Source organism: Strongylocentrotus purpuratus, unplaced genomic scaffold, assembly GCF_000002235.5.
Source record: "Strongylocentrotus purpuratus isolate Spur 01 unplaced genomic scaffold, Spur_5.0 spur5_scaffold_5, whole genome shotgun sequence".
Lineage (NCBI taxonomy): Eukaryota > Metazoa > Echinodermata > Echinoidea > Camarodonta > Strongylocentrotidae > Strongylocentrotus > Strongylocentrotus purpuratus.
This window is the reverse complement of record NW_022145611.1, coordinates 8,245,185-8,258,554: the sequence shown is the minus strand read 5'-3', so window position 1 is coordinate 8,258,554 and position 13,370 is coordinate 8,245,185. Positions and strand designations below refer to the sequence as shown.

Here is a 13,370-nt window from a genome sequence, read left to right as displayed (position 1 = left end):
TACCACTTGTGCATGTATTGACACAGTTTGAAAACCCATCCTTTTTGAGCCCTTGTGCTGTTCCAATTTCAACAAGATTTTAACAAATAATTGTGTTAAACAGAATTTTTGACTTAAATCTGGTGTGTGAAATCCACATGAGTGTTTGCTCATCCACTAGACCCATTCAAATTGTCTTTAACAAATAATATTACTCAAAATTGGAAGTGCAATTTCATTTTTTTAAAACAATTTTATAACTGAATTTCTAATACTGAATATGTTAAAACAAAAGGTACATGTACTTGTGCTACACAATTTTTTCAGTTTTTCAACCGGGATGCCACAGGACATCTCTGGGGTGCCACAAGAGAATTATTTAAAGATCCAGTTTGAAATTAATGTTGAAACCATGAGGGGAAAATGGTAGAAACCACTTTGTATTTTCATGAGGAAATGTCCTTTTAAAGACTCTTTGAGTGTCCTTTTTCATTGCTTGCTTTGCTCACTTGCAACATTAAGAAATAAGATGATTTCAGTCAATGCAGTGCCTGGATATCTCCATATTTGGGCAATGAGATGCAAGTATATATATTTGACACATTCAGGCAGCAAGGTTCCCAAGTTTATCTTATGTATTTTAACACTGAAATAACATTTTGTTTCCACCCATGTACATTTCACTAGCTCAGAATATCTAAAAACAGGATGATGCCTGAATATCTTCATATTTGTGTATTGAGGTGACCAAATACATTATTTTTGTATTCATGTATTCTGCAGCAAGGTGCAAACATTCATATTTTATATTTCATCTATCATGTTTTGATAACAGAATAACATATCTACCATATTCAGACCTGCCAACCTCTGGAGTTCAAAAACTGTATTCTTTAGTGTCAAAAGTTGTATTTTACTGACAAAAGTTGTATTCTTGAAAATAAACACGGATTGTTACGCGGATCAATGCCTCTTACAGTTTCTACCTACAGGAAGAATTTTTTTTATTGATCATTGGTTGAATATGCATTATTTCGTCACGACTGGTGTGTTCGAATAACCAATAAACATCCCCAAATTGCCGATGTGAGATGCTTGTAGGATACTTTACAGGACAGAATGGACATTTTGACATTGAAAATGGCGGACGCACACACAAAATATTAATAAAAACAAATAAAAAAAATAATTAAAAAATATTTTAAAAAATCATTTTTTTTTTTTTTTTTTTTAAATCATATTTTATTAAGGAAAATCGTACTGTCGTATTTGCTTCTAAAAATCGTACTAAATACGACTAAATCGTACTGGTTGGCAGGTCTGCATATTAAACATGTCTTCTTTTTATTGCTTGCTCGCTTAACTCGCTCACAAATTTTAGAAACAAATGTGTCCATACATGTGTACATGGCATATGACGAGTTCCAGGGTGATGTGAAATGAATCTTCTGTAATAAGTTTGGGATTAGGGCGATGCAAAACTGTTATTCTTTAAAACGGTGCCATGACAATAAAAGGTTGAGTAACACTGACATCTTAAAAATACAGAATTTATATCCTTCTGGCTTTCAACAGATAGATGAATAATTCTTTATGATTTTTCATGGACAGTGTTATTCACCTTCGTGTTACTTCAACAAGTTCCCCGCATGAACGATCGCTTGTACATGGACCTTACAAAACCAGATTCTATGGCTCAAGCAAGATTCCTATTCCTCGCTTTACATACAAGTATGGATGCCCTAAATTAGATCAACTTGAACAGACACACCCACATATTATTCCCTTTCCAAAGAAGTGGGTGATTAGACGTAGTAATATTATTTCCTTTTTTTCTAGCATACTATAAAAAAATGACTTAGCATTAATATCGTGAAGCAATCAAGTGTGCATTTGTTGCCAAACACCCTGAAATACTCGTCTACATAAAAAAACAAAGTGGGGTTCTTATCAAACTAGCATTGACCTAGATTGGTGTCATTTTCTCTCTTCTTGGCATCTCTCATCACAGATTATTGTAGAAGTGGTTTAAAGTTCATTGGTTTTAAAACGATGACTGGGGGTGCGTAGGTTTACAGGTTCAAGCCTCGGCAATGTACTAATGTCTGTCTCCTTTGGCAATAGACATTAATCTATGTTTGCCACTCTCGACTCGGGTGCAGTTTATAAGTGGGTGTTTAATAGATGTACATGTAGGAAATATCTACTGGGCCCTGAATAAACTAAATAAACGCTTTTTACAGGTGTTTAATTTTTTCCATTTCTTTTTATTATCATCACAGTTTACAAGCATCTCCCTTTAAATGCCAATGAGGTTTTTAATGTATATGTGGAACTGTTGTATTTATTTGTGTGTTATTGTCAATGGAAATTTTTAACAGAAATTTTAAAAAAAGGAAGTATACTACATGTATGTGCTGACAACAGATACCAGAGCTAAAGACTAGATGATATATCTAAAGCCCTTCGAAAGCATATGGAGACATTATATCACATGCGATATTCGTGAACAGAATATTTATCATTCCATTAATATTGTGTATTTTGTAGAGTTGACTGACCAACAAAAACACCCACTCACTGTGTCTTCAAGGAAGTTAGCAGCAGAATCAACAGCAAATTGCGATATTCTCCCAATACTAAAAATTTGCATTTGAAAGCACACCAATGGAAGATATATGAAAGATAGATGAAAAAAAAAATTTTGTTAAAGAAATCACAACATTAGAGCATTAATAAGCTGCTAAGAGTTTGGCAATCTTGAATGTGCAGTAAAGCTACTATATCAATTGAGGAATTAGTATTTCTTTGCTCATATTGTTTTCTTAAATTATCTGGTGATATGAGCTACAATTTTGTTGGAATAAATTTTGTACCTGCATAAAATTGAGTCGAAATAAATATAATTAGAAAATAAATGTGTATAATATTCCTAATGACCTTATCTATAAAATATACCTTTTATACCCCACTGAGCTATGTACATGTACATATATTTGCAAATCTACAGTGTATCCTAATTTTATGAAAATTAATCTTTTAGTACCATTAATTTGAAGAGGTGGTTTACATACACAAAAAAAAAAATGGTCCATAATGTGAAAAATTTGACAATGTCCTCTTTCGTGAAAGGAGTCCTTGCAATATCTTTTCCCAGGGTTTCAACATTACCCTAATACACAGTCTACTCTTCATACCACTTTTCTGCAAGCATTAAATGATTTATGCAGTGGTGATGACTTTATTCTACCAAACTGTTTAAAAGGTAGTAAGCAAGGCCTATATGTTGGTAGATAAATAACTAGAGGACCCACTGTCACCCACATCTTGGAGTCCTATCTGAGGGACTTGGTAATTGAGGATTGATATCTGATTAAAAGGCACTAGCAAATCGTCTTTGTTTTGAAATTCGAACCTTCCATCTAAAAGACCACTGTCCTACCAGTGAGCAATTCTCGACTCTTCAATGTGTTGCCAATTTAAGGGTTTTCATGCTTATTTTCCTTTCCAAAAGTCCTTGAATCAAATCGCCATATGGCCATCCAACAAATATGGATAGAATTTTTTGTTATTCTTCATGCTCATGCATCTGGTAGATTTTAAGGGCTGTAAACTAAAAATTCAATTTCATTTTTTAAATCTATTTTCCACTTCGCATACGGAGTGGGGTACCCTTTTCAACAGACGATGATTGTACAAGAGGTCTACAGTTACTGAGCCGAACCATAAATAGTGGCAATGTATTACTGGATGGGTAATGACGAAAGTGACAGATACTGTAGGGTCTGAATGTTGAAACCATCTCTCTGCCCCCACACATTCACCGCTAAAGGACCCTGGGCAGGCGAGAACAAGAGTGAGGGTGACTGATGAACAGGGAGAAAGTGTGAGAGAAAGTATGAGAGAAAGAGAGAGAGAGAGAGAGAGAGAGATGGAGAAAGAGATAGAGAGAGGGGGTGGAGAGGGATAGAGGGAGAGCGGAGAGAGGAGAGAGGAGAAAGGAGAGAGGGGAGAGGGAGAGAGGGGGAGAAAGAGAGAGGGGGTAAAAGAGAGACAAAGAAAGAGAGAGGATGGAGAGGGAAAGAGAGAGGAGAGGGAAAGAGAGAGGGAGAGAGAGAGAGGAGGGAGAGGGGAGAGAGAGAAGGGAGAGGGAGAGAGAGAGAGAGAGAGAAGGTAGAGGGGAGAGAGGGTGAGACTAAGAGCATGAGAGAAAGGGAGAGAGAGAAAAAAAAAGAGAAAGGGGAGGGACAGAGGGAGAGAAATGGAGCAACAGTGACAGAGATACAGAGAGAGGGAGAGAGAGAGGGAGGAGAGAGAGAGAGGGGGGGGGGGGGGGAGAGAGATGGAGAGAGAAAAAGAGTAATAGAAGGAGAGAGATAAGCAGGAAGTGCCATTCATAATGCATGCAACCGCTGGATAATATTCCAACCTGCCAGCCTGCCCACCCACACATCTAACAGCTCCCAATGCTATTACCATGGTGATGTTTGGCTGGTGCATCTCTGACAGCCAGCCAACCTGAATTGCAAAAGTGAGTTTGGTAATTTGGTTGCATAAGGCTCTCAATAAAATCTTGCTGGTATGAATAAGGTAAAGCCCACATAAAGATGTGATTTTGCTTAATTTGTGAGTTTGGCAATTTGGTTGCATAAGGCTCTCGATGAAAAAATACTGGTATGAATAGGGTAAAGCCCACATAAAGATGTGATTTCGCTCAAATTTTGTCCCACACTTCGTATTATAAGCAATTTTATTGGCTTGAATATTTATCATTAACCTATATTTTAACCTCACTAAAAGCAAAAGCGAGGAGAACAAATTTGCAGAGGTGAAATATGTACTCTCAAAATTGTACATGAAATATATTATCATACAGCTGAAATATATTACCTATGTCCTGACCCAATGAGTACAAGGCATGCACACTGCCAGCACTCAGCGCTTCAATCAACATACAAATACTTCACAAAAGAAGCTTTACAATACAAAATAAAGCAATGTAAAGAGGATACCGATCATCCTCCAATCGACTAACTGATTTGAACATTGCACATTTCCATCGCAAAGTAGGAAAAAATAATCAGCTGATTTTAAAACCAAATCCAAATTTTAAATGTGCAAAATAATACGTCCACATCAGGTGAAGATAAACACATACTGATAACAGATATCAATAATAAAAACAGGTGACATCTTTAAAAGATTTGAGGGTACTATTTAACATTTTGACATTGTATCCCCCCCCCCCCAAATCCAGATGATCTAGAGGATATGTTAATACATTATCACTAACATGCACTGTTGTCCTCTACTTGCGGGCAGAAACACAAAATCGCAAACTGAAACAAATATTCAGTTTCAGACGGACAGAAATAACAGAAATATCTACAATGCAGTCCTCAAATGGGGGAATCCCCCAAAAGTTAACGAGCGTTATAACAATGGTACTTCCCTATCTACAGGAGCTCTTTTCAGATTTCTTTCAGCTGATCTACACATTTGTTGATTGTTTTTTCTTATGCAGATTTTCAGGCAAAGTCTACCGCTTTTTTGAAACTTTCAAAAGCTAAATCATTTCTTAATCCAGGGCTTGATACTAACAGGTGCCCAGTACATACAATGTATGGGCCCACAAAGTCTAACTCCAGACCCCAAATTTTCAAAATTCTTATAGGTGGCCCCCATGCATACAGACCTTTATCTACTACCCAAGCTGACCAAAAGCAAAAACTTTAGGGTTTAGCACTTCTCACTCACATATCTTATTTACATGTTACACCAAAAATAAATACCTTGTATCAAATTCTGCTGTAAGAGAAGATCAAATTTATGGCTTTTGAGGCAGTTTGGGGCTAAAGGGTTACCAGGGCCTCGTCTTCCAAAGAGTTACGATCGATCTAAATCAATCGCAAGTTTGCAGTCTCCTATCTCTTATGTACATAGCTCAATTGATATCAATTGCAAATAAGTTGCGATTGGTATCAACTCTTTGTAAGACGGGGTCCACGTCTTACATCCAAAGAAGAGACTTTTTTTTGTTCACTGACCTGATGTAGGCAGTCCAAGGCTATGATGATCTCGGCAATGTAGATACGGACTTCACTCTCTCTGAAGTGCTCCCTCTGGTAGAGGTGGGTGAACAGTTCGCCGCCGTTCACATAATCTAGAATGATTCCAGAGCATGGGGAATGTGATTAGATTTTTTAAAGAGTGAAATATCAATTTTTCAAATGGGAACAATATGATTATACAGTTCATGATGTTTAGGCATCTGGGCCCTGTCTTATAAATAGTTTCGATTGATTTGAATCGACCACAGCTCTTTATAATACATGGCCCTGATAGCAATCATTTAAGAAACTAATTTTGATGTGATTCTTAGTGATTATGACCAGCCTCACTATATATATGCATACATGTATGAATGATGAAAATATTTCATTTTTTCTAAATAAAACTACCCCCCACTCCCCCAAAATTTCATCAAAGAATAACCAATTACCGTATTTGCCGGCGTAAAGGCCGCAGTATTTTTGGAAGAGAAATATAAAAAAGTTGGGGTGCGGCCTTTACGGCGAGGAGAAAAAAAAAGAAAAAAAAAAACTCAAGTCAAAACCAGCACGAATTTGCACATATGGGACTACGAACGGTACAATAACTATACCACTATGGTATATGGTACAGGACATTTCCACACATCTTACCAACAATTTTATCTTGCATTGTTGACATGAAGACGAAAATAAATTGTTAAACCAACATTTGCCGATAGATCTTGATCTACATGTAAGTTCGTGCCAATGCATTGCAAAAGTAAAGGAAGGGACCATTTAATGGAGCTGCCGCGAAGCATCCATCCGAAGTCACCATTATGTTTTCCATTTCATGCAATTTCGCATTACACCGTACATTGTGGTAGGGGTATATATCGTACGCCAAATCTGCCCACGATCAATTTTTGGCTTAACTTCCGGTAATTTATAAGAATATTGATGAATTTGGTATCAGTTTGTAAAAAAAAAATAGTGTTTTTACGAGAAAATTACGATTATTTTGTTATGTCCGTTTGTTTTGTTTTCCTTTGTTTTTGTTTTTTTAAATGTCAAAGTTGGGGTGCGGCCTATGCCGCGCTGCGGCCTTATCGCCGGCAAATACGGTACCAATTCATATTAAACTCACTACTCACTACATCAAAATATATCAAAGTTTCTGTCATTTTAGATTGGTAAAATATGTGTTCTTTACTCCAAAGCAGGTATCCTAAAGCCTGAGTTAACCCGGGCTGGAGTCTGGCAGGGACACTGGTCTCACCTAGTATAAGGTTGAGCTTGGAGTCAGTCTGGAAGGCATAGTGTAATGTGACGAGGAACGGACAACTCCTGACGGCTTCCAGGACCTGTCTCTCTGTCATGGTGTGCTCTGCAGTCTTTGCCTTCTGGACGATCGTTGCTTTCTTGAGCACCTTCATGGCGTAGAGCTTGCCCTGGTTGTGATTGCCAACCTTCCGCACCAGGAAGACCTTGCCATAGGCTGTAGAAAAGAGGGGAAAAAAGGGAGATGGTAATTTTTAAAAATTAAGCATGCTGCTCAGTCATCTTCAGACCTGCGCGGATCAATGCGTCTTACAGTTCCTGAATACAGGAAGAATTTTTTTTATGGATCATTGGTTGAATATGCATGATTTCGTCACGACTAATGTGTTCGATAAATCAATGAACATCTCCAAATTGCCGATGTGAGATGCTTGTAGGATACTTTACAGGACAGAATGGGAATTTTGCCATTGAAAATGGCACACACACACACACACACACACAGAAAATTTATTTTTTTAAATATTATTTTTGAAAATCATATGTTATTGAGGAATATCGTACTGTCGTATTTGCTTCTAAAAATAGTACGAAATACGACAAAATAGTACGAAATACCACTAAATCGTACTGATTGGCAGGTCTGCCTGTGACATCATTATCCTGAGTGGAACCACATTAACAAGGGTGGATACGTTTCCCTATAAAGGAAGCAATGAAATATTCAGAATGAAGAGTTATCATGGAAATCTTACAAATGCAATCACCCCCACCAGGCCCATCCCCTCTCCTCCTACTCCTCCTCCATCAAACAGAGAGGATAAAAGGCAGTGCCCCCTAATAAAGCACAACAAATAGTAGCATCAGGTGACCCACATTTGTTCTGAGCTTTTCTTTGTTGACGTCTTAATGATAAAGGTTTAGGGATGTGATTGGGTCTTATGTCAGGTTTAGGAGTGTCGTGGTCGAGTGGTTTAAGGCGCTTGACTGGAGACGCGAAGGTCGAGGGTTCGAATCCCGACACGGCACTAATTTCCTTTTGGCAAGATATTAACCTGCACTTGCTACTCTCCACCCATGTGTCAAATGGGTACCCGGTAGGATGCGGCAGTCATTGTTGATCGTCAAGTAACGCCTGGCTGGAATGCTCCCCAGGGAGTGGAGATTGTGCACACAGTTTGTGCGGGCAAGCACTGAATCCAATGACCGGGGTAATAGTATATTTGTAAAGCGCTTAGAGACATTTGTATCAAGTGCTATATAAAAATTAAATATTATTATTATTAGAGTTAGGGAAAGGTATCACATTAAATAAGAAATTCAAACAGCAACAATTAATTCATTGAAGGGCAATTGTCGTGGGAGTATTGGAATCTTGGAATCTTAACCAAAAAAAATCACCACAATATATTTACCTAACTGTACTCAAGCTATCGATAATCGATGTCCTATTTTTTATTTTTATTTTTTAAGAGAAAGAGAGAAAAAAATCAAATGCAATGGGTACATGGCATTTATCTTGCTGTATAAAATGTGGACTGAATTAAGGACTGACGATGATACATATCGATATCAGATCATTCCTGCATGTCAACAGAGGCACTCTTCATACATGCATCTCTGCAACTTCCCTGTTTTCCAAGCTTTCAAAAGTAATTATTTTTTTAAAATATCAAACAAACTTCCTTGTAGAATGTAGGGCATTGACCATCAAACCGTTTCTCAATGAAACAACAAAAACGAGTCAAAACTAAACAAGGTGATCAAAGTACCAACATTACCATATATATATTTTTTTGTATTAATGATCTACATTGTATTTCTATTTATAATTTATCAATTTCATTATACTGAATTTAATAATGTTCATAACCATGTTGAAAATGTATACAATCCAACCCTTTGGTTGCTATGAATGAATAAAATAAATAATAAAAATAAATATACTACTTGATAAAAAATTGCTTCCAAATTCAGTGCTCACATTGTCACAATGCTCTTTCTGTAATTCAGATCAAGTTGAACAGTCTGTTTCTTTTGACTGTCAATACACAAGCAGGAAAACCTCAACAAAGTTGCTTGTCTCCTGTCTTTTCCTGCACTCAACAACGCTGATTCTCACTATTTTACGCATGATCGAATTTGTGCATTGATATTTACAAGGGCTTGCTTGCCTGACCACAAAGGTATATGTACAAGTTGTTTTGACAGAGACTGTCTCAAATTATTTTGACTTGCTGCCCACACACCCTTTCAAGTACTGACAACGCAAGATTGATAACAATAATACTAATACTCTGAGTTTATAGAGCAGTCATTGACAATGTCTCTAAGCGTTTTCAGATTATATCATTAACCCAGTAATTGGATTCAGGCTTGCCCACAGACAATGTACAATGTATGAACAGTCTCCACTCCCTGGGGAGCATTCCAGCCAGGCACAACTACAAGGAATTTCTCTTCCTACCAGGTACCCATTTAACACCTGGGTGGCAAGTGGCAAATGTGGAGTTACTGGAGTAATGTCTTGCCAAATGATGTTAGTAGCAGCGTAAGATTCAAACCTTCAACCCTTGAATTGAGAGACAAGAGAATGAACCACTCTACAATTTACAACAGCACCTCCACAAATCCCATGCATTTTCTGGTTTTACAGTCCATCAAGACAGTAAGGAAAATGAAAAACTCAGTGTGAATAGGGCCCAACACATGGGAAGCTCACATATGAGTGTGAACAGTGCCTAAGTCAAGAGAAGCTCAAATATGAGTGTAAACAGGGCCCAAGACAAGAGAAGCTCACACACTAAAGTGAACAGTGCCCAAGACAAGATAATTTCAAATATGAATGTGAACAGGGCCCAGGACAACAGAAGCTCACATATGAGTGTGAACAGTGCCCAAGTCAAGAGAAGCTCAATTATGAGTGTAAACAGGGCCCAAGACAAGAGAAGCTCACACACTAAAGTGAACAGTGCCCAAGACAAGATAGTTTCAAATATGAATCTGAACAGTGCCCAGGACAACAGAAGCTCACATACTAAATGTGAACAGTGCCCAGGACAAGAGAAGAGGGAGAGATATGTGTCAGTTGGTGGAAAGGAAAGGGGAAGGTAAGAGAGATATTTATAACTGTTGATTGAACACAACTCAAGGATAAATGCAAAAATATATCAATCCAGGGACCTTTTCTCCAACCAGAATATATTGATTACAGGGGCACTACCATGTTTTAATCATTCTGAAGAGAGAAAAACTTCCCATAAAGGTCGCTCAACTATGTTATTCTCTTTTCAGCTACCATATTGTGTTATTGTATTTCTCTAATTAATGCAAACAACTTTATCCTAGTAACTATAATATATTGGAAATTAAGCCTTATATTTACATACATGTAAGCTAATCATCAAATCTTAATCAACCCTATCTGACAGTCATTGAAAACAAATTTGTTTGTAAAAGGAGGATATACATATATGAATGTAAATAATTCAGTTTTAAAGCAAGGCTTATTAAAGTGTTAAAGTATTAAAGTGTATAATTTATATGCATGGGTAAAGCAAAAATATGTTTGTATTTCCAAATTATGGTTTATTTTTTCCAACACATATTTCTTCCATCATAAATGATATCTGGTTCATATCTGGTACATGCCTATGCATTATTTAGACATTTGGTTAATCATGTTGTGAGCAAATGAATTATAAATTCTGTATCATAAGATGACAACTTTCTATCAAATCAAACTTTTATAATGATACATGTTAAATGTTCATCTATATTATTAATACGCAAAATCGCCGCGGGGGGTCTAAAACGGGGCAAAACGGTTCCTCAAAAACGTCTTTCCCCGACCCCGCTCGCCTCCACCGTGGCGCGGGAACGGTGGCACAATTCCACGAGGCCTGTCTCCCGTAACCCGCGTGCCACCTCGACCCCGCGATCGACGTCAATGCCGTTAAACGCGGTTTCGGGGTTTGGGGAGGACGGGCGGACGAAAGCACGGCGGGCGTCGTGGATTGCAAGGAGGCGACGAACCCGCGAGAGCGAGTTGACAAGGCGTGCTCCCGCCCTTTGTCTAATTATCAAAGAGAGACGAAGAGACACATAATAAACAAGAATCCACTCGCATCAACGGGTGTAGCAAATCTCATCGTAAAAGGGTGGGGCGTACCCCGAGTTAGACCTCTTACTATAGGATATGCTTTGTAGCGTGTCAGAGAAATACACATTAACCGATGACTCACCCGGTTGATGAGATGTAGTAAATCTACGCTCTGACGGGCTGGGCTTACCCGTGTTATGGATCTTGCTATAGGGTATGCTTTGTACGCCAGACGGCCTATGCCTGTACGTGTATGCGATGATTTTACGCTCATGTCACACGCACAGTCGGTTTGCGACTTTCATTCTATGATTGCCGTGATTTGTGATTTGTATATAGTTAACGTGAATTAGAGGTATGAAAGCAGGGCTAACTTTGTGATTATCCCGTCCATGTTTACTGAATTGTGATAATCATTCTTCAAAGTAAAGTTTTCACAAGGAATCCATCGTAACTTACAGTTCAGTTGCAAGCTGGCTGTCTTGAGGCTCGAGTCCACACACGGACAGCGCATTGCGCCACATGCACTGCTGCCGTGCACTGTCGGAACTGTGACTGTGTGTGAGCTGAGCTGGGCTACATAGAGTAGACTCGACATTCGATAACACTTTGAAATTGCTCTTATTGCCCTGATTTCAATATAGTTTCGTGATTATAGAGGTATGAAACCTGAGCTTAGATTGTGATTATTCTGGCCATGTATAGTTGTATGCTGAATGTCGATAATCAATTGTCAAAGTAAAGTTTTCACAAGAAAATCAGACGGTCCCGGGTCGTTTAAAAACATTACCTAGCTCATTAGCTGAATACTAGAATACTAGAATACTTTACTCAGTGATAAACAGTTCTTGCATCAAATCAATGCTTTCAAACGGGTATGACGGTCGCCATTCATGGTCAAACAGGGTAGATTATAAAAATCGTCTATACCCTATATAAAAATAATCACATATTATTTTTGATTGCACATAACCTCATAGGCCTCTTTCTATTTACCCCCCCCCCCCCCTCCCCCTCCCCTCCTAGAATCCCGTGGATTTTCCACGGGTCCTGCTAGTATATATGATTATAAATTCTAATAAGACTTGATATCATTTAAATTATTGTGTGATCAATTGTTTTGTACATTCATATGAAAATAGCTCATATATTAAAAAGGTAAAGTCTTTTCAATACTTCAATTTTGTTATGGCAAAAGCTGTTAAAACAAAACAATATTAATATACCGGGGTAATAATTATTATCAATGTCTAAAGATAAATAAAACAGACGATACTGGTAGATAAACACTTTCCCCCACACTGTAGCTACAGAATAGATAAATACTTTGAGGGAAAAGGCCTATTACTGCAACATCCTCAAAACCACATGCCCTCATTAAACTTGTGTACTATAATTTCACTCACTCATTAGAATAGAATACATTGTAAAAGTACATGTACATTTATGTATCACACACTACTGAAATTCAGGTTCGCAGCATGATCAGCGTGAAGTCTAAAATCAGCTGCAATCCAAATTGATATGGATAGTAATCAAGAGATTTACGATGACGGAATTGGTCCCGTCATGTCTGTTATGCTCTAGTTACCCGCATATTAAAATCAATGACCACAACAAAAGTCAAAACCAAGACTGAGAGTACATAGAGGGTACAGCCTGCCTGTTATGCCATACTCAAATATAGAGGGTCTATCAGTAAACATGAACTGTGTACATTCATACATGTACATGCATGGCCTCAATATACATCATTGTTCATAGTATGCTTTTAAGGTTATATCACAAACAATAAATGAATGCATGTAGAGTTGTATTTAAACATGTGCATGCACTCCTGTATGTTGTGTTCTCATACCACTGAAGGGGGTCGATAGAGTCAAATAAAATCTTACTTGTGCAAATTTAAATTATTTTGATCAGTTTGGATATCTCTGTGTATTTGAATTTAATAAACATGCTCTGGCGACAACAAC

General features: G+C 37.7%; 1 protein-coding gene across 1 annotated transcript in view; it reads right to left on the bottom strand.

Moving 5' to 3' along the window:
- The window catches only part of LOC581399 (ribosomal protein S6 kinase alpha-5), a 76,188-nt gene that overhangs the window by 41,889 nt on the left and 20,929 nt on the right, over positions 1–13,370 (bottom strand). The window contains exons 3-4 of the mRNA XM_030998408.1: positions 7,291–7,509; positions 6,027–6,142 (exon numbers count right to left, since the gene is read on the bottom strand). Of these exons, the coding sequence (XP_030854268.1) occupies positions 6,027–6,142; positions 7,291–7,509 (335 nt within the window). The remainder of the gene's footprint in view (positions 1–6,026; positions 6,143–7,290; positions 7,510–13,370) is intronic.